The sequence below is a fragment of the Aedes albopictus genome, chromosome 1 (genome assembly GCF_035046485.1).
Source record: "Aedes albopictus strain Foshan chromosome 1, AalbF5, whole genome shotgun sequence".
Lineage (NCBI taxonomy): Eukaryota > Metazoa > Arthropoda > Insecta > Diptera > Culicidae > Aedes > Aedes albopictus.
Genome location: NC_085136.1, coordinates 168,567,201 through 168,589,488, shown reverse-complemented (window position 1 = coordinate 168,589,488; position 22,288 = coordinate 168,567,201). Strand labels below are relative to the sequence as shown.

At 44.1% G+C, this 22,288-nt stretch overlaps 1 protein-coding gene across 5 annotated transcripts in view; it reads right to left on the bottom strand.

Annotated features, from left to right (window-relative positions):
• Positions 1–22,288, bottom strand: part of LOC109412137 (protein unc-13 homolog 4B) — a 381,313-nt gene that overhangs the window by 156,423 nt on the left and 202,602 nt on the right. Inside the window, exon 1 of one of the 5 annotated variants that reach the window (XM_029862210.2) lies at positions 1,089–1,639. The exons of the other annotated variants lie outside the window; for them this stretch is intronic. Within the exon in view, the coding sequence (XP_029718070.1) occupies positions 1,089–1,417 (329 nt within the window). The 5' untranslated portion in view covers positions 1,418–1,639. Of the gene's footprint in view, positions 1–1,088; positions 1,640–22,288 lie in introns of those variants that run through there. 5 annotated transcript variants of the gene reach the window in all.

Sequence of the window (22,288 nt, the reverse complement as noted above, 5' to 3'; positions counted from 1 at the left end):
AATATTTTTTCAGAGATCAAGTTTCTTATTTTTTAAGGTATTCTACGAAACATTAGAACTACCACACAGTTTCTTAGCTTTCCTGAATGCATTTAATCTAAACAAACTTATTTTTTCAGCTCATTCGATCCTTCGGAGGGCAAAGCTTGTCATATCATAAAAACGAATGCAGTTAGCAGCCCCCAGAGAAAGCACATTTTCGGTGCACTCGTACAGCTCATGTATTGTATCAAACGCAATAAATGAACACGTCAAATGAAAGCTTATTTATCGTAGAATCGACCAACCGAATAATATTCCGCATTATTTGTCATAAAATTATCAAATTTAAGTAATTCTTACTTGGAGAATCTTATCTTGAATTGAACCATTTACAATCTAGATTTGAACTAGTGAATGGGGGCGAGCTTCCAGTGTTGGCCTGCAGACTGCGCTAGTGGTTGCTTTGTTTACTCTTGGGCGATGGAAAATTCCAAATTTAGTTTTCGAATTCCTGAAGGATTCCGAACTTTCTGAGCTGAAATTCCACTGCCTAATGAAAAAGAGTTATGAGAATTAGCAGATCCATGTGATTTTTAGTTGTTTAGCATGAAATTGGCTGTTGCGGGAATTGCTCGAGCTGCTGCCGCCACTAGTTCAAATCTAGATTAAAATTGGTTCAAATTATGATTACGATGGTTCCAATTAAGATTAAAATCACTATTGACAAATAATTGAATTTTTCAATGAAATTTGGTGCAAATGTTAACTTTTTGCCACTTTACGGAAAGCTAATACCCGTGGCTTCAGAAAGCCGCAATTTGGTTCAATTCATGATTACCTACCCTTATTAAGACATTCGTTTGATTAACGTTTGTTGCTACTAGTGTTGTTGAGAAATGTGAAACAAAAATTTTTGCATTGAGAAGGACCATTCCGTTCACGGAAAAATAATGCACTGAACGAATATTACTTGAGCGATTCCGTTTGAAGTGCATACCTCGCATACGCTAAGTACGAAAATTATTATTATTATTATTATTTTTCTTTATTATCGAGATTTTCAGAATGAAAATTATCCTGTTTTACGGCAAAACCATCAAACTCACCTGTTATCCGCCACATAGTAATCCTGCTCGTCATATTGCACGGATTTGTCGGAAAACTGCTTTTCCGTTTGAATCTCCTTATCGTTGGCCGTGTTCAGCCCACAGCACGGTGGTGAAGAAACGACGGTACGCTTGCTTTTCTCACTTCGACCCACTCGAGCAACCCACTGAACCACCGGAAGCCGAGCTTTGAACTTGTCCTTAGTACTGCGCTTCGAGTCTCGTGCCACACTTCCGGAATTGGTCGTCGAGGAAGAGAGCACCGAACTTGACTCGTTGTCTGTCGTCGTTTCGCCACCGCCATTGGATTTTCGTGCGAATTTCTTCATGCTTTGGAATCACTATTTAAATGCAACAATTGCTACCACTTTGGGATGATTCACCAGCACCACCCCAGGAACACACTTTTCACGAGTATTTTAGGTCATAATTGAGCATTTTTATCTGATATCACTTTCGCGATCTGAAATTAACACACTATGTTCAGCATTGAACCATTCAGAAGTTTAATCGATAATCCAGAACCGGATGCCCAATTAATTCTATAGATTACTGGCGCCGCGCCGGTGTTGCATTGCGTGACTGAAAAGCTTTCCCCAGCGAAAAGGAAAGTCGTCTTCACGGTTCGAGGTTTCCCGGTGATGTGAACGACCGCGCTTGGCACATCGGGAAACGGTGGAAAGGTTGTCGAGATAGAGGAAGAAATGGGGAATAACCCTGTGTAAACACAGCTACATAAGATGTCTAATAAAATTACTCGAATCGATAGACGGGTGTCTCCCGCTGCCGTGTGGGGAAGCAACACTTCCAACAAATAGTTTACTGCTGTCTAGCTGGTGCATCTTTTCTTGAAAGTAGACAGTGGGTTTGTAAAGCATCATACAATCGATACGATTAACGATTCTAAACCGTTTAAAAACTATCAGAAACACAAATTTCATGAAAACAAATCTCATAGATTTGTTGACCCTTTTTTTTCAGACTAACGAAAAACAACATACCTCTGTCAAGTAAAATTGATGGTATTCGATTATTATGCCTTACATTTTTTTTATTTCCTAAAATTTGTCTCGAAGGAAATGTTGTTGAGCCAGTGATTTTAAGTGAAATTGATCACTTTTTCACAGTTTTTGGCATCTAATATTGGAAAAGAAAGTGAGTGGGGAAACTCAATGCTTTGATACAAATACGACGATGAATTTCATCAGTCAACGAGGTTGAAATGTTTACAGCATATCATTTCATTATAATAAAGCTGACACAAATTTCATTATGACCTATTGTCTCGTCAAAAACCAACACAACCGACCCCCAACCCCGTGCCTCTGGAGCTGACCTACTGATACTGATACACCCCCCCCCCCTGCCATTTCTAAATATTTTGGATTGTGAATTTTGAAGAGACTGATAAAAAAACATTTATCAAAACATCGGGTCTTGCCAAGGGCGTTTGACATAATTATCTAACAGTAATCACTCAGACTTGTTACATTAAAAAACAATCGGAAAATTGCATTACATCATGTTTGGAGTTCAAAAAATTGATCTCAATGGTAAATTTTCATTTATTTTCGTGATGATTTCATACTAGTATATGGCAAAAGCCCTGAGTTCCCCCACTTTTCTTTCCCCACTGTATCGATGCTAGTGGTATTGACATGTTTTGGCCAAAACATTAGCTGCCTCCGCCTGCTGCTTCATGAGTTATCAAATAAATTGTAAATCACCTTTTTTGTAATTTTAATAAGAAAAACCTTCAATCTCCGTGATTATGTAAGTTTTTGTTGCGAAATAATCTTTTTTTTATATATTTTCACTAACCTAACGTTCGAAATTTTTTTCTGATTTTTTTTACTTCAAAATATTGATCAAAATCTATTTTTTCTGATCTAGATCAGTTGCGACTTATATAGATCAATTATTGAGTCACCAGATTTTAGTCAAAACTCTTACAAAACACTTCTCTAAAAACTCCAAACCTCTAGGATGGATATCCAGAGCACTAGAGGTTTTGTCTGTCCATAACTGCGTTCTGCCCCAGTCAGTGTACGCCGTCTATCACCCATTGCAAGAGAGTTCGTGGAGCAATATCAGGCTGGATTTATGGGTGAACGCGCTACAACGGACCAGATGTTCGCCATCCAACTGATATTTCAGAAATGCCGCGAATACAACGTGCCCACACATCACTTGTCCATTGATTTCAAATAGGCGTATGATACAATCGATCGAGAACAGCTATGGCAGATTATGCACGGTTACGGATTCCTCCGCAGAACTCTACGATCGAATAAAGTTCGCCGTAACACGAAGTAAACTATCTACAAAACGCTGATTAGACCGGTAGTCCTCTACAGACGTGGACTGAGTGGAATGGAGACGGCTTCAATGTACAGCAGAGGCCACCCAGGCCTTAGCCTGATCGGTAAGGTAAGTAATTCAAAATGCACGATTTTTCACTAGTACACATACAATTCAAACAAACGTTGTGCCAAGAGCAAAAAACAAAACTGGGATTTCTTTATGAGTTTCTCCAGAGTCATTTTCAGAAATTTCTCAAGGGACTTCTCCAGGAATGTATCCTTCATGAATTCCTCTATGGACGTCTTACGGAGTTACGATAGTGATTCTTTCAAGGCTTGTTCTAAGAAATGATTCAGGAATTCCTCCCACGAATCAGATATTATCCAAAACGAATCCATTCTGCCGTAATTCTTAAAAGTGACGTAAGCGACATTGAAGATTTTTGCCTATTTTTTGGTTATTATGCATAACACACCTGCTCATCCGCTAAGTTTATTTCCATAGATGATAGATTACGACTAGATCTTGCATTCTTACACAGCAGGCATACCACAGTGTTATTTTTACACTAGATATTATATATAACATACCAGAAAAAATCGAAATTTTGATTGGCGCCTACGTCATTTTGCAGAATTACGGCACAGATGTTCCTTAATGATTTTGTACAAAAAAATCCTTCAAGAGCCCATTGAAGGACAGCTTAAATAATTCGTCCAGAAATAATTGCAGACATGAACTATTTCAGATTTTTTTTTCAGGAATTCCTACAGAAACTCTTCCATGAGTTCGTAGGGAAAGCTCTCCTAAGATTTCTTAAGGAATTCCTCATGGGATTTCTTCAAGAATTCCTCCAATAAACCCTCTAGTATTTCACTCGGGAGTACCTTCTGTGTTTATTTCAGGAATTACTCCAGGTATTATTTTGAAAAATCCCCCAAGGATTCCTCGAGGAACTCTTCTTGGGGTTCCTTTAGGAATTCTTCCTGGAATTCCTTCAGTGAATCCTCCCGGGATTAAACCAGGACGTCCTCCAGCAATTGTTTTGGGATTTCCTTAGGAATACTTCTTGGGATTGCTTGCAAGTTCCCCCAAGATTTTTTCTTCGGATTCCTTCAAAATTTCTCCAAGAATTCTTTCTGCGACTTCTTCAGTACTTTCTGGGATTCCTTCAGGAATTCCTTTTGAGATTTTTCTTCCGAAATTCTTCCAGCGATTCCTCCAGGAGTTGTTCCAGAGTTTTCTCTGGGAATTCCTGCAGAGTTTCCTTTGAGAATACATTTAGGAAATCCACTAGAGACTAATCTAGGAATTCCTCTAGAGATTCCTCCAGAAATTCCTCTAGAGACTCCACCAGAAGTTCCTCTGGAGATTCCTCCAGGGATTCCTTCAAGCGTTCCTCTAAGAATTTCTCTAGGCATTCCTCCAGAGTTCCAAACAGAAATTAATATCTCCAGGAATTTACCCAGGAATTTCTCCAGGATCTCCACCAGGACACCCTAAGCAAATGACTACGTTACGCCTGTATATCAAAGAAAAACTTAACATATTACACTAGTTTACAAAATAAAACGAAAATCGTGAACTTCTGTCAACGATCAATGTTTTTGAAGCACAATTTAGCGCTGATTTCGAAACCGTGATGCAAATTTTTTTAAGTAGAACAGTTTTTGAGTTTTAGCCTAATATCGAGGTTCCCAACTTTTCAAAATATGGGATTTACTAAAACTCAAATATCTTGCGTTTTGTTCAACAAATTTTAAATCTTTTTCCATAAATTTAAAGCCAAATATAATACCATTCTATCATCTGAATTCAGGGTTTGCGTCAGATTGATGAAATTCAAGATATTGGCAAGTTTTAGGGACGATCTCCTTAAATTTTAGCAAAATTTCCAAAAATATATGAAGAAATTTATTTCCTTCAAATAGGAAAAAAAACAATTTAAAAATTCCTTCTCAACGTTTATTTGACATATCATATGTAGGCGAGTTACAGTAAAAAAATCAGCTCAATCGGGTAATTGATTACGAAGAATGCGATGTGTGAAGTGAGCGACTTTGCTTATAAATAGAACAAAAATCGATTTCAAATCATCAACCTTGTATGGAAAGTCGAAAAAATTTCCGCTCTACTGTAATTTTTTCCTTCGCGTTTTCGAACTCAGGGCATGATTCTACATCTACACCAAAAATGATCATCAGCTTACCGAGTTCAAAAATGCTGTAAACTAGTGTTATCAGTTGGCTTACAACTTTAGCTTGTTTCCTACGTATTTCAATCATTTACAGCAGGTAGAATGCCTTTATTGTGAAAAAATAATGAATTGTAAGCCGTGTGTTTTTTAGAGCTGGCAGGAAAGGTCAGGGGCGAAATGGACACCCATCGGGACATAATGGACACCCCTGCATATTTTATGCTAATTCTTTTATAACATCAACCAGTTAAATAATTTGCCTATGGAGATGAATACCAAAGATTAATTAAATAAAATTGAGGCTAAAATAATCTGATTGATTATTTTACGCGCTCTCAAACGCCTAACAGTATGCAATGCGCGTCCATCTATTTGTAATTGCCAGTGTTCATTTCGCCCCAAATCGACTAGAACATTAAAATTGCTATGTTGAGTAAATTCTAATCAAAAATAAAATACTTCATCCATTGCCAAGGGGCCAGACACGTATAATTCTTGTCTTAGTATATCATAGTATACTGAAATAGATGAGTGCATCGTAGCAAACTCTGCGGCCGATTTTTTCGATAAACAATGTTTGTTTTTTGATTCATCTGTCACAACCTTGATTTCAGCCAGTACGATTACTTTGATGGTAATACATTAATATGCAATACTATACATTCGCAAATACACTAATAAACTTCAAATACACTCATTATGCTAATACGTGTCTAGCCCCTTGTCCATTGCTAAATCTGCGCATACATGTAGATAAAGTAACAATTCACTTGCTTTTAAGGTGGACGCACTCAAACACTCGCAGTCGTAATACCTTATTTGCTGCTGCTTCGAAATTATAAAAATTTCACCATCTCTCTCTCTTCTTTGCGTAACGTCCTCATTGGGACAGAGCCTGCTTCTCAGCTTAGTGTTCTATGAGCACTTCCGCAGTTATTAACTGAGAGCTTCCTCTGCCAATGACCATTTTGCATGTGTATATCGTGTGGCAGGCACGAAGATACTCTATGCCCAAGGAAGTCAAGGAAATTTCCTTTACGGAAAGATCCTGGACCGACCGGAAATCGAACCCGTCACCCTCAGCATGGTCATGCTGAATACCCGTGCGTTTACCGCCTCGGCTATATGGGCCCACCATATGAAAAACATATTTCTATTTCAATTATATTTTGGTTTTTTGGAGGAATATAAATGGTACTTTTGAAAAATAGAACAATGACTCGTTCCTTTACACTTATGCATTAAAAGTTTAACATAAAAGTCAACGGTTTCGATAAAAACAGGGGTGTCTATTTCGCCCTGGGTGTCCATTATGCCCCTATCTCCAAGAAAATTTTTTGGAGTTCATCCACGAATTTGTTCAGGAATTCCTACAAGAATATTCCCTGCAGCTCCGGCAATTGCATTCTTTCAGAAACTCATCTTGCGATTCTTTCAGGAATATATCCTCTCACTTGTAATTAGTAGCCACATATGAGAGTGTATTGAAGAATGGCATTCAAGCCGAAAGAGAGATGAGTTTGTGAAAATGGAGTGTTCACGGCTTAGTTGGTTTAAGCGCCGGTCTCCAAAACCAAAGTGAACACGGAGTCATGGGTTTGAATCCCACCAGAATCCGATTTTTTTCCACAAATTTTATCACTCAATTTGTTAATTAGCTACATTTCGTGCCTTCTAATTACAAATTTTTCCAGTATGTGTATGCGAATCCTAAGGTTCTTTTTTTGTCCAAGATATCCTTCAAGAAATTATGCATTGATTTTTCAAGAACTCCTCTAGAGATTTTTATAGAAGTTTTTACAGAGTATTCTTTCAGAAAGTCCTTCAGAGATTATTCCAAATGTCAAGAGACAATTTCAGAAATTCCCCTGGGAATGCCTCTGGGGTTTTTGTCAATGATTGTTTCAGGACTTATCCTAGAATTCCTTCAGAAATTTCTCCTAACATTTCTTCAAGAAGTTGCCTTAAAATATCTCAATGAAATTATTCAAGAATTTCTTCAGGGACTCTCTTCGGGGATCCTTACAGGAATACCTCGAGGGTTTCCAAAAGTGAAAGTTTCAAGGCTTTTACGAAAATACCTTCAAGAATTCATGCTACCCAAGTAACACACTTGTCACCGAAGAGTCACGGCGGCGCAGGTTTTTGTTGCGCAGAAGTTACTGTGACTTACTCCTAGCAAGTAAGTGTTTATTTGTTAGAAGTAGGTCACAGTGACTTATGCACAACAAAAACCTGCGCCGCCGTGACTCTTCGGTGACAAGTGTGTTACTTGGGTACTGTATCTCGAAATCCTGAAAATCTGCAAAACACAGTCTACAGCGTCTATCACCAATACAGTCGTTGAACATTTTTATCAATATCATGAGACAGAGCTAATTAAAAATAGCTCATATTTATAAGCTCACTAGGGCCACCTAGTGGCAGAATTGTGAGGCAAACTGCTTGTCTTTACGATGCCAAAGACCTTCTGAACAACTGTGCCGAAGACTTGAACTTTCTATCTTACGAACCAAACTGCTTGCCTGTATAAAATATCTTACAAACCATCTCGACCAATATTGTATCCTATATTCTTTGACTACAAGGATTCAACCTCAAATTTTAAACCAACAAACTCATACACGGTTATCATTAGGAGCAGTAGAAACAACTCAGCACTAGTGACGATCAAAACCGATTTCGTTGCGTACATACGACAAAATCTTCTTCATGAAACCCACTTCATTTGATACAAGTAGACTTTTTATTGATTATTTGTAGATACACTCAAATAACACAGCTGATTATTTCACATTTACGGCGACATGGTTTTCTGATGTATTTTTCTCACTTTCCACAACTTCCCCGCCAGAACCGTACATTCCCAAATTCACACTGAGCACTTAAACAATTTCGTGGGCTGAACTTGAACTCTATGATTCACTCAGATCGTATGATTGCACCGTCCCCCAATCGGTCTTATCATTCTTCAGCCTCTGAACAAACTGAAGATAAACGATACACACAGTAGGCGCAGAACTTTGCAATGACTCGCATGTGACTACATAACGTTTATCTTGGAAAAGACGTTTCTCCATCTCGAGATCATCTTGATTGAAGACAGAGGAGGCACACGCAGTATCACTGTCGTTGCAGACCCGGGAAGACCGCGCTCGCCCGCCGCGAACAACTTGATACGGACGCCGATTCAATTAGAATGAAATTAATTAACTGTTTCATTTCGCTGGAACTTGACCGGGAATGACGGACCCGCCAATGCAATGTCTCTGTTTTGGCTCTTCATTTTCCATTAGCTCGGATCAAGTAGGCCTCTGCCTAGTGGTGACGCCAGCGCCAGTTCACCAGGGCGGGTGGAAAATACACTGAAATGGGTTGGTACAGCAGAAGGTAAACACAGAAGAGTAGTAGGCCGAGCGTAGATCGTGCGAAGCGCGACGCGAATCGTGCGGGCGTGGAATAGAATATGGTCCCCGCGCCGGCCGACCGACGGACGGACGAATCTACCGTAGGTATACACTGACATCGTGTGTAGCAGCCAGCCATGACGTCGCGTTATGGTTCCGTGGTCACCATAGTAATAGACGTAAGTATATTAGGAGAAGGCACAACAATTGATTGTCCGTCGCGAGGCACAAGTGCACCACATTTCACCCACACCACGGAGTTTATGCAGATTCGAGGTTCCACGTGTTGCTTGCTGTTGGAACGGAGTGGATGAATCATGCATACAGGTGGTACATTTCCGGTTTCATAAAAATTGGACTAAACATAGTTCTCATTCAAAGAGTTAAAGACTAATAAGGCTATGGTGAATCACTTTTGACATCATAACTGACGATTATCAAAGCTATAAATATCGATTTATTCGCTATTTCATTCAACAAACAAAAAGGTAAGAAGATAAGATAAGATAAAAAGAAAAAAAAAAACAGGAAAACAAGAACGGGTCAATAAACGACAGTAAGACAACAAAAAAAAATGACAAGAAACTTACAAGTAAGCGACAAGCAAATGTTAAAACTGCCAAAAAGACAATGAACACAACATGGAAAGATACAAGATGGCAACATGATGTTAAGAAGATTACAAGAAGCGAAAAAAGCACAACAAGGAAACGACACGAAAAATGCAAACGAGATTGTAAAGATTATAATAAAGATAGAAGAATACTGCAAAACGATGATGAGAAGACGACAAGAGAACGAAATGACGCAAAGAAACACGAAGTAGACAAACATACGTCATGAAAACGCACAGCAAGAGGATAACAAGATGACCATAATGAAATAACAAGAAACCTACAAGTGAACGGCATAGAATAAGATTTCACTAATATGACGACAAGAAAATTATAAGTCGCCGACAAGAAAACTACAAGAAGACAAGAAGACAAGAAGACAAGAAGACAAGAAGACAAGAAGACAAGAAGACAAGAAGACAAGAAGACAAGAAGACAAGAAGACAAGAAGACAAGAAGACAAGAAGACAAGAAGACAAGAAGACAAGAAGACAAGAAGACAAGAAGACAAGAAGACAAGAAGACAAGAAGACAAGAAGACAAGAAGACAAGAAGACAAGAAGACAAGAAGACAAGAAGACAAGAAGACAAGAAGACAAGAAGACAAGAAGACAAGAAGACAAGAAGACAAGAAGACAAAAAGACAAGAAGACAAGAAGACAAGAAGACAAGAAGACAAGAAGACAAGAAGACAAGAAGACAAGAAGACAAGTAGATAAGAAGACAAGAAGATAAGAAGACAAGAAGACAAGAAGACAAGAAGACAAGAAGACAAGAAGACAAGAAGACAAGAAGACAAGAAGACAAGAAGACAAGAAGACAAGAAGACAAGAAGACAAGAAGACAAGAAGACAAGAAGACAAGAAGACAAGAAGACAAGAAGACAAGAAGACAAGAAGACAAGAAGACAAGAAGACAAGAAGACAAGAAGACAAGAAGACAAGAAGACAAGAAGACAAGAAGACAAGAAGACAAGAAGACAAGAAGACAAGAAGACAAGAAGACAAGAAGACAAGAAGACAAGAAGACAAGAAGACAAGAAGACAAGAAGACAAGAAGACAAGAAGACAAGAAGACAAGAAGACAAGAAGACAAGAAGACAAGAAGACAAGAAGACAAGAAGACAAGAAGACAAGAAGACAAGAAGACAAGAAGACAAGAAGACAAGAAGACAAGAAGACAAGAAGACAAGAAGACAAGAAGACAAGAAGACAAGAAGACAAGAAGACAAGAAGACAAGAAGACAAGAAGACAAGAAGACAAGAAGACAAGAAGACAAGAAGACAAGAAGACAAGAAGACAAGAAGACAAGAAGACAAGAAGACAAGAAGACAAGAAGACAAGAAGACAAGAAGACAAGAAGACAAGAAGACAAGAAGACAAGAAGACAAGAAGACAAGAAGACAAGAAGACAAGAAGACAAGAAGACAAGAAGACAAGAAGACAAGAAGACAAGAAGACAAGAAGACAAGAAGACAAGAAGACAAGAAGACAAGAAGACAAGAAGACAAGAAGACAAGAAGACAAGAAGACAAGAAGACAAGAAGACAAGAAGACAAGAAGACAAGAAGACAAGAAGACAAGAAGACAAGAAGACAAGAAGACAAGAAGACAAGAAGACAAGAAGACAAGAAGACAAGAAGACAAGAAGACAAGAAGACAAGAAGACAAGAAGACAAGAAGACAAGAAGACAAGAAGACAAGAAGACAAGAAGACAAGAAGACAAGAAGACAAGAAGACAAGAAGACAAGAAGACAAGAAGACAAGAAGACAAGAAGACAAGAAGACAAGAAGACAAGAAGACAAGAAGACAAGAAGACAAGAAGACAAGAAGACAAGAAGACAAGAAGACAAGAAGACAAGAAGACAAGAAGACAAGAAGACAAGAAGACAAGAAGACAAGAAGACAAGAAGACAAGAAGACAAGAAGACAAGAAGACAAGAAGACAAGAAGACAAGAAGACAAGAAGACAAGAAGACAAGAAGACAAGAAGACAAGAAGACAAGAAGACAAGAAGACAAGAAGACAAGAAGACAAGAAGACAAGAAGACAAGAAGACAAGAAGACAAGAAGACAAGAAGACAAGAAGACAAGAAGACAAGAAGACAAGAAGACAAGAAGACAAGAAGACAAGAAGACAAGAAGACAAGAAGACAAGAAGACAAGAAGACAAGAAGACAAGAAGACAAGAAGACAAGAAGACAAGAAGACAAGAAGACAAGAAGACAAGAAGACAAGAAGACAAGAAGACAAGAAGACAAGAAGACAAGAAGACAAGAAGACAAGAAGACAAGAAGACAAGAAGACAAGAAGACAAGAAGACAAGAAGACAAGAAGACAAGAAGACAAGAAGACAAGAAGACAAGAAGACAAGAAGACAAGAAGACAAGAAGACAAGAAGGCAAGAAGGCAAGAAGACAAGAAGACAAGAAGACAAGAAGACAAGAAGACAAGAAGACAAGAAGACAAGAAGACAAGAAGACAAGAAGACAAGAAGACAAGAAGACAAGAAGACAAGAAGACAAGAAGACAAAAGACAAGAAGACAAGAAGACAAGAAGACAAGAAGACAAGAAGACAAGAAGACAAGAAGACAAGAAGACAAGAAGACAAGAAGACAAGAAGACAAGAAGACAAGAAGACAAGAAGACAAGAAGACAAGAAGACAAGAAGACAAGAAGACAAGAAGACAAGAAGACAAGAAGACAAGAAGACAAGAAGACAAGAAGATAAGGATCTAAATACAATCAAAATCCAATATAAATCCAATTCAGTCTAAATCCAAATGCAAAGCGTATTACACGTGCAAGTTCTTCCTCATGGGAACGTAATACTTCCAATATGAAAAACCATTTCAAAACAAGCAATTTCATTTCAAACAATCGCCACACCCAACAACCCGATTCTGATGCATTTCGTGACCGTGAGGCGAATGAACTTGACTTGTATCTGTCGACAAGAAGACCGATGAACCTGCATGTGCGTTTGAAGGTAAACGTACTTCCTCCTGAAGTGTACCTCTACCTATCGTCGACCCTTTCTCATCGGTGGAGGGTATAGCATGCGGGCACCCACCAACAACAGTCATTATTCACAAACAAGCCTTTAGGCCTATAGGCTGAAGAACGAGCCTAGCGGGCTATCGGTATTCTGCGGGAACAGTTATGTCAAGAGCTAGCCGAGCGTGACACCGCCGCCACCCGCCCGGTCGGGTCCGCAGGCGAGGAAAATCAAATTTGGCCAGGGGGTCAACCGTGCGCATTGTCTTATGGTTTTGATTCGAAAAACATGTATTTAATTGGAACAACGATTTAATGTAGCGGCGGTGCTTGCCAGCGATTTGTGGTTGATTGACTGAAATAAGCAATAAATTGATGCAAACCTAAGAGAGAGAGAGAGCTGATGGTTACATGTGTACTACAATAATTGTTGAGCACAGTACACAGTTGAGCACAGGGTACAAACATTCTTGAAACAATGTAAAACTACCTAACTTTCAAGGGTTGTGTTCAATTACAAAGCGAACAGTTAATCAGGTTCAGTTCTACGCATAGTTGATGTTTCGAGTGTTGGACTGCATCGAAGAACCCCTGGGTGATGCATCGCCCATGAGAGACCCAAGGGAACTGAAGCCTCAGTGCGAATTAAGTCAGCGAGACACTCAGACGTAGTCTAGTGATCCAAAATTACGACCATGAACAAATTATATAGTTATTAGATAGAATAAATGTTAAGTTTGTATGTTAAATAAGGTGTTTGTGTTATGGACTATAAATAAAGTGTTAACTGTAAATGTTGAGCATGGATAAATCTCGCTGGGATTCCGCTGGGATTCCGCTGGGAATCCGCTGGGATTCCGCTGGGAATCCGCTGGGGTTCCGCTGGGAATCCGCTGGGATTCCGCTGGGAATCCGCTGGGATTCCGCTGGGAATCCGCTGGGATTCCGCTGGGAATCCGCTGGGATTCCGCTGGGAATCCGCTGGGATTCCGCTGGGAATCCGCTGGGATTCCGCTGGGAATCCGCTGGGATTCCGCTGGGAATCCGCTGGGATTCCGCTGGGAATCCGCTGGGATTCCGCTGGGAATCCGCTGGGATTCCGCTGGGAATCCGCTGGGATTCCGCTGGGAATCCGCTGGGATTCCGCTGGGAATCCGCTGGGATTCCGCTGGGAATCCGCTGGGATTCCGCTGGGAATCCGCTGGGATTCCGCTGGGAATCCGCTGGGATTCCGCTGGGAATCCGCTGGGATTCCGCTGGGAATCCGCTGGGATTCCGCTGGGAATCCGCTGGGATTCCGCTGGGAATCCGCTGGGATTCCGCTTTGAATCCGCTGGGATTCCGCTGGGAATCCGCTAGGATTCCGCTGGGAATCCGCTGGGAATCCGCTGGGATTCCGCTGGGAATCCGCTGGGATTCCGCTGGGAATCCGCTGGGATTCCGCTGGGAATCCGCTGGTATTCCGCTGGGAATCCGCTGGGATTCCGCTGGGAATCCGCTGGGATTCCGCTGGGAATCCGCTGGGATTCCGCTGGGAATCCGCTGGGATTCCGCTGGGAATCCGCTGGGATTCCGCTGGGAATCCGCTGGGATTCCGCTGGGAATCCGCTGGGATTCCGCTGGGAATCCGCTGGGATTCCGCTGGGAATCCGCTGGGAATCCGCTGCGATTTCGCTGGGAATCCGCTTGGGATTCCGCTGGGAATCCGCTGGGATTCCGCTGGGATTCCGCTGGGAATCCGCTGGGATTCCGCTGGGAATCCGCTGGGATTCCGCTGGGAATCCGCTGGAATTCCGCTGGGAATCCGCTGGGATTCCGCTGGGAATCCGCTGGGATTCCGCTGGGAATCCGCTGGGAATCCGCTGGGATTCCGCTGGGAATCCGCTGGGATTCCGCTGGGAATCCGCTAGGATTCCGCTGGGAATCCGCTGGGATTCCGCTGGGAATCCGTTGGGAATCCGCTGGGATTCCGCTGGGAATCCGCTGAGGATTCCGCTGGGAATCCGCTAGGATTCCGCTGGGAATCCGCTAGGATTCCGCTGGGAATCCGCTGGGATTCCGCTGGGAATCCGCTGGGATTCCGCTGGGAATCCGCTGGGATTCCGCTGAGAATCCGCTGGGATTCCGCTGGGAATCCGCTGAGATTCCGCTGGGAATCCGCTGGGATTCCGCTGGGAATCCGCTGGGAATCCGCTAGGATTCCGCTGGGAATCCGCTAGGATTCCGCTGGAAATCCGCTAAGATTCCGCTGGGAATCCGCTAGAATTCTGCTGGGAATCCGCTAGGATTCCGCTGGGAATCCGCTAGTATTCCGCTGGGAATCCGCTAGGATTCCGTTGGAAATCCGCTAGGATTCCGCTGGGAATCCGCTAGAATTCCGCTGGGAATCCGCTAGGATTCCGCTGGGAATCCGCTAGAATTCCGCTGGGAATCCGCTAGGATTCCGCTGGGAATCCGCTAGTATTCTGCTGGGAATCCGCTAGTATTCCGCTGGGAATCCGCTAGGATTCCGCTGGGAATCCGCTAGGATTCCGCTGGGAATCCGCTAGGATTCCGCTGGGAATCCGCTAGGATTCCGCTGGGAATCCGCTAGGATTCCGCTGGGAATCCGCTAGGATTCCGCTGGGAATCCGCTAGGATTCCGCTGGGAATCCGCTAGGATTCTGCTGGGAATCCGCTAGGATTCCGCTGGGAATCCGCTAGGATTCCGCTGGAAATCCGCTAGGATTCCGCTGGAAATCCGCTAGGATTCCGCTGGAAATCCGCTAGGATTCCGCTGGGAATCCGCTAGGATTCCGCTGGGAATCCGCTGGAATCCGCTGGGATTCCGCTGGAATCCGCTGGGGTTCCGCTGCAATCCGCTGGGATTCCGCTGAAATCCACTGGGATTCCGCTGGAATCCGCTGTGATTCCGCTGGAATCCGCTAGGATTCAGCTTGGAATCCGATAGGATTCAGCTTGGAATCCGCTAGGATTCCCCTTCGGAATCCACTAGGCTTCATCTAGGATTCCGCTTGGACTCCGCTAGGATTCCGCTTGGACTTCGCTACGATTCCGCTTGGAACCCGTTGGGAATTCCGCTGGGAATCCTCTGGGATTCCGCTGGGAATCCGCAAGGTTTCCGCTGGCAATCCGCAAGGTTTCCGCTGGGAACCCGCTAGGATTCCGCTGGGAATCTGCTAGGATTCCACTGAGAATCCGCCAGTATTCCGCTAGGATTCCGCTGGGAATCCGCTAGGATTCCGCTGGGAATCCGCTAGGATTCCGCTGGGAATCCGCTAGGATTCCGCTGGGAATCCGCTAGGATTCCGCTGGGAATCCGCCAGGATTCCGCTGGGAATCCGCTAGGATTCCGCTGGGAATCCGCTAGGATTCCGCTGGGAATCAGCTAGGATTCCGCTGGGAATCCGCTTGGACTCCGCTAGGATTCCGCTTGGACTCCGCTTGGACTCCGCTAGGATTCCGCTGGGAATCCGCTAGGATTCCGCTGGGAATCCGCTAAGATTCCGCTGGGAATCCGCTAAGATTCCGCTGGGAATCCGCTAGGATTCCGCTGGGAATCCGCTAGGATTCCGCTGGAAATCCGCTAGGATTCCGCTGGAAATCCGCTAGGATTCCGCTGGGAATCCGCTAGGATACCGCTGGGAATCCACTAGGATTCCGCTGGGAATCCGCTTGGATTCCGCTGGGAATCCGCTAGGATTCCGCTGGGAATCCGTTAGGATTCCGCTGGGAATACGCTAGGATTCCGCTGGGAATCCGCTAGGATTCCGCTGGGAATCCGCTAGGATTCCGCTGGGAATCCGCTAGGATTCCGCTGGGAATCCGCTAGGATTCCGCTGGGAATCCGCCTGGATTCCGCTGGGAATCCGCCTGGATTCCGCTGGGAATCCGCTAGGATTCCGCTGGGAATCCGCTAGGATTCCGCTGGGAATCCGCTAGGATTCCGCTGGGAATCCGCTAGGATTCCGCTGGGAATCCGCTAGGATTCCGCTGGGAATCCGCTAGGATTCCGCTGGGAATCCGCTAGGATTCCGCTGGGAATCCGCTAGGATTCCGCTGGGAATCCGCTAGGATTCCGCTGGGAATCCGCTAGGATTCCGGTGGGAATCCGCTAGGATTCCGCTGGGAATCCGCTAGGATTCCGCTGGGAATCCGCTAGGATTCCGCTGGGAATCCGCTAGGATTCCGCTGGGAATCCGCTAGGATTCCGCTGGGAATCCGCTAGGATTCCGCTGGGAATCCGCTAGGATTCCGCTGGGAATCCGCTAGGATTCCGCTGGGAATCCGCTAGGATTCCGCTGGGAATCCGCTAGGATTCTGCTAGGATTCCGCTGGGAATCCGCTAGGATTCCGCTGGGAATCCGCTAGGATTCCGCTGGGAATCCGCTAGGATTCCGCTGGGAATCCGCTAGGATTCCGCTGGGAATCCGCTAGGATTCCGCTGGGAATCCGCTAGGATTCCGCTAGGATTCCGCTGGGAATCCGCTAGGATTCCGCTGGGAATCCGCTAGGATTCCGCTGGGAATCCGCTAGGATTCCGCTGGGAATCCGCTAGGATTCCGCTGGGAATCCGCTAGGATTCCGCTGGGAATCCGCTAGGATTCCGCTGGGAATCCGCTAGGATTCCGCTGGGAATCCGCTAGGATTCCGCTGGGAATCCGCTAGGATTCCGCTGGGAATCCGCTAGGATTCCGCTGGGAATCCGCTAGGATTTGTTGGGAATCCGCTAGGATTCCGCTGAGAATCCGCTAGGATTCCGCTGGGAATCCGCTAGGATTCAGCTGGGAATCCGCTAGGATTCCGCTGGGAATCCGCTAGGATTCCGCTGGAAATCCGCTAGGATTCCGCTGGGAATCCGCTAGGATTCCGCTGGCAATCCGCTAGGATTCCGCTGAGAATCCGCTAGGATTCCGCTGGGAATCCGCTGGGATTCCGCTGGCAATCCGCTAGGAATCCGTTAGGATGCCGCTGGCAATCCGCTAGGATTCCGCTAGGAATCCGTTAGGATTCCGCTAGGAATCCGTTAGGATTCCGCTGGGAATCCGCTACGATTCCGCTGGGAATCCGCTGCGATTCTGCTGGGAATCCGCTACGATTCCGCTGGGAATCTGCTACGATTCCGCTGGGAATCCGCTAGGATTCCGCTAGCAATCCGCTACGATTCCGCTGGGAATTCTCTACGATTCCGCTGGGAATCCGCTAGGATTCCGCTGGGAATCCGCTGGAATCCGCTGGGATTCCGCTGGAATCCGCTGGGGTTCCGCTGCAATCCGCTGGGAATCCGCTGGAATCCACTGGGATTCCGCTGGAATCCGCTGGGATTCCGCTGGAATCCGCTAGGATTCAGCTTGGAATCCGATAGGATTCAGCTTAGAATCCGCTAGGATACCCCTTCGGAATCCACTAGGCTTCATCTAGGATTCCGCTTGGACTCCGCTAGGATTCCGCTTGGACTTCGCTACGATTCCGCTTGGAACCCGTTGGGAATTCCGCTGGGAATCCTCTGGGATTCCGCTGGGAATCCGCAAGGTTTCCGCTGGCAATCCGCAAGGTTTCCGCTGGGAACCCGCTAGGATTCCGCTGGGAATCTGCTAGGATTCCACTGAGAATCCGCCAGGATTCCGCTAGGATTCCGCTGGAAATCCGCTAGGATTCCGCTGGGAATCCGCTAGGATTCCGCTGGGAATCCGCTAGGATTCCGCTGGGAATCCGCTAGGATTCCGCTGGGAATCCGCTAGGATTCCGCTGGGAATCCGCTAGGATTCCGCTGGGAATCCGCCAGGATTCCGCTGGGAATCCGCTAGGATTCCGCTGGGAATCCGCTAGGATTCCGCTGGGAATCCGCTAGGATTCCGCTGGGAAACCGCTAGGATTCCGCTGGGAATCCGCTAGGATTCCGCTGGGAATCCGCTAGGATTCCGCTGGGAATCCGCTTGGACTCCGCTAGGATTCCGCTTGGACTCCGCTTGGACTCCGCTAGGATTCCGCTGGGAATCCGCTAGGATTCCGCTGGGAATCCGCAAGGATTCCGCTGGGAATCCGCTAGGATTCCGCTGGGAATCCGCTAGGATTCCGCTGGGAATCCGCTAGGATTCCGCTGGACATCCGCTAGGATTCCGCTGGGAATCCGCTAGGATACCGCTGGGAATCCGCTAGGATTCCGCTGGGAATCCACTAGGATTCCGCTGGGAATCCGCTTGGATTCCGCTGGGAATCCGCTAGGATTCCGCTGGGAATCCGCTAGGATTCCGCTGGGAATACGCTAGGATTCCGCTGGGAATCCGCTAGGATTCCGCTGGGAATCCGCTAGGATTCCGCTGGGAATCCGCTAGGATTCCGCTGGGAATCCGCTAGGATTTCGCTGGGAATCCGCTAGGATTCCGCTGGGAATCCGCTAGGATTCCGCTGGGAATCCGCTAGGATTCTGCTAGGATTCCGCTGGGAATCCGCTAGGATTCCGCTGGGAATCCGCTAGGATTCCGCTGGGAATCCGCTAGGATTCCGCTAGGATTCCGCTGGGAATCCGCTAGGATTCCGCTGGGAATCCGCTAGGATTCCGCTGGGAATCCGCTAGGATTCCGCTGGGAATCCGCTAGGATTCCGCTGGGAATCCGCTAGGATTCCGCTGGGAATCCGCTAGGATTCCGCTGGGAATCCGCTAGGATTCCGCTGGGAATCCGCTAGGATTCCGCTGGGAATCCGCTAGGATTTGTTGGGAATCCGCTAGGATTCCGCTGAGAATCCGCTAGGATTCCGCTGGGAATCCGCTAGGATTCCGCTGGGAATCCGCTAGGATTCCGCTGGGAATCCGCTAGGATTCCGCTGGGAATCCGCTAGGATTCCGCTGGGAATCCGCTAGGATTCCGCTGGGAATCCGCTAGGATTCCGCTGGGAATCCGCTAGGATTCCGCTGGGAATCCGCTAGGATTCAGCTGGGAATCCGCTAGGATTCCGCTAGGATTCCGCTGGGAATCCGCTAGGATTCCGCTGGCAATCCGTTAGGATTCCGCTAGGAATCCGTTAGGATTCCGCTGGCAATCCGCTAGGATTCCGCTAGGAATCCGTTAGGATTCCGCTAGGAATCCGTTGAGATTCCGCTGGGAATCCGCTACGATTCCGCTGGGAATCCGCTGCGATTCTGCTGGGAATCCGCTATGATTCCGCTGGAAATCCGCTACGATTCCGCTGGGAATCCGCTAGGATTCCGCTAGCAATCCGCTACGATTCCGCTGGAAATTCTCTACGATTCCGCTGTGAATCCGCTAGGATTCCGCTGGGAATTCGCTTGGATTCCGCTGGGAATCCGCTAGGATTCCACTGGGAATTCGCTGGGATTCCGCTGGGAATCCGCTAGGATTCCGCTGGGAATTCGCTGGGAATCCGCTGGGAATCCGCTGGGAATCCGCTGGGAATCCGCTGGGATTCCGCTGGGATCCCGCTGGGATTCCGCATGGTATTTCGTCTCATTTTAACGAGTAATGGTATTAAGTTGAAACAAATTAGGATCCTGTTTTTACAATTGCTAGTAGCAACTATGACCATACGAGAAAAAATATGAGATTCTGTTTTGGTGAAGAAAGATGCCGTTTTATTTTGTACAAAATAAAACATAAATTGAAAAAATAAATGATTTACCTGTTTTAATTAGATATGTTGTATTAAACCAGCATGGCTGCATCTTATCTTGTTGATTTACACCATTCTCACTTTTAAAACATGCTCGTATCCCTTTTGTGGTAAATTTTGTCCAAAATTTACGTTTTATGATGTTTATCTTTAATATAACGGTCATTGTCAAGAAAATCAACGCAAGTTGAGCTTTTTGCAAATTTCTTAACATATCATCACTGAAATTCTATTATTTTAGCCTTCGTATATCCAATGGTACAATCATGGGTACAATACTTGGGATAATAACTCAAAATTTTTACCCTATGGACTCTATTTAGCTACCGCAGAATAAAAAACTTTTCAAACATTTTTCTTGCATGCCGGAGCAAACGGATTTCAGAAAATGAAAGTGTACTTCTAGGCTTATAAAAACAAATATAAAATAACGTTATTCTAATCTGTATGCTTTATTTAATCAGTATTATGTGGCATTTCAATACATGCCATGATTTGAAATAAAAATATATGTTCTAAATTTGTATTCTGTGTGAGAACTTATTGGACACAGTGTAAATATCATTCTCGACGTACACTGCAAAAACTGCAAATATTTATTTTATGTGAAAATACATATCGATGCAATTGACCTTTCCACACATTATTTTTATTACCTAAACTATAATCATGATATTTAATGTTTATGCTTTAGATTAGTTTCACAAATACTTGATATGTGTTAACACCCATAGCAAAAAAAATATGTGAGTACACACATAATACCAATGCTTAGTGTCTGTGTCAGCCGTCGGCGACACGCAAAGTGAAAAATGGCGACTAAAACGAGTCTACGAAAAATTGTGCAGCAGGTTTCGCAGCTCCCAGTAGAGATACATTATCAAAATCATCGCGGATATATTCGTCTGGAGCATGGAATAGACATCGTTAATCGCTTCAAATTAAAAAATCTTTGAAAACTTAGGTCAAGAAGAGCGCAATTTGGATCAATCGGAGCTGCAAGGTTGACCGATTGGTCACTCACTGGTGGTAAACCACGTGGTAAACAATCGACCAACTTTTCAGTGCCTCTTTCTTAAATAGCTATTGGATTTGTTTTAAAATCATTTCAACAATTTAAGTTCTTTATGAATGCTTAATTCCCACACTGCAAAAACTGCAAATATTCATTTTATGTTTTGTACACATGTAATTTTGCAATTTGTCTGGACAAATGATGTTTATGTGTGACACACATACCGAATTATTTATTGGTAGGGTATCGGGATGCTTCGTTGGCATAGTCCCTTCGTTCGGCCTATCTCAATGTAAACCAAAAACTCAAACAAACACGCATAACTGGATATCGGAAGAGCTATGCGCAAAACAACTGTAACATTTTGTTTCAATTTTAGCACTTTGGAACATTACAATTGAATGAAAATGTCAATTTGTTTAGCTTTTGTAGACGCCATGATTCTTCGGCTTAGTGGGTAGTCTATACACATGATCATAAATGGCATGATTCTGGAACATTTCGAATTGACTTTTCAATAACTGAACATTTGATGCGACGGTCAAAGACGCTATTTTGAGCTTGTGTATTTGTTTTCAACGAATAATAACTATTTTACAAATTGAATGTGGGCCGAATATTGAGGACATTTTTTTCACTATGTACCCAAATCTTGGCCCATCAGTAAAGTGATGTCAAAACAGTGATAAAAAGACGTCAACAACATTTCTTGCGTAAGAACCAGAAACAACGAACAGGAAGAAAGATTTTGTGTGCGGTGACTGTAAAAATATAACACAATAATAGGGTTGCGTTGTTTTTGTTACATAATTAAGAAAGAACTTTAGTTTAAGTGATTTATTTATAGTTTTTTGAAAATTTGGCTCCGAAAATATAATTTAAAAGTAAGATTGGTGAACAAACAGAGATGATACTTCAGCAGAAATATTGAAAAAATGAGATAATTAGTGGTACTAGTGCATGGAAATCAATAGGCCAACGTTGTATCCACTAATAGGCCAATTTTTGTACCATAGACCAACGTTGCATACCAT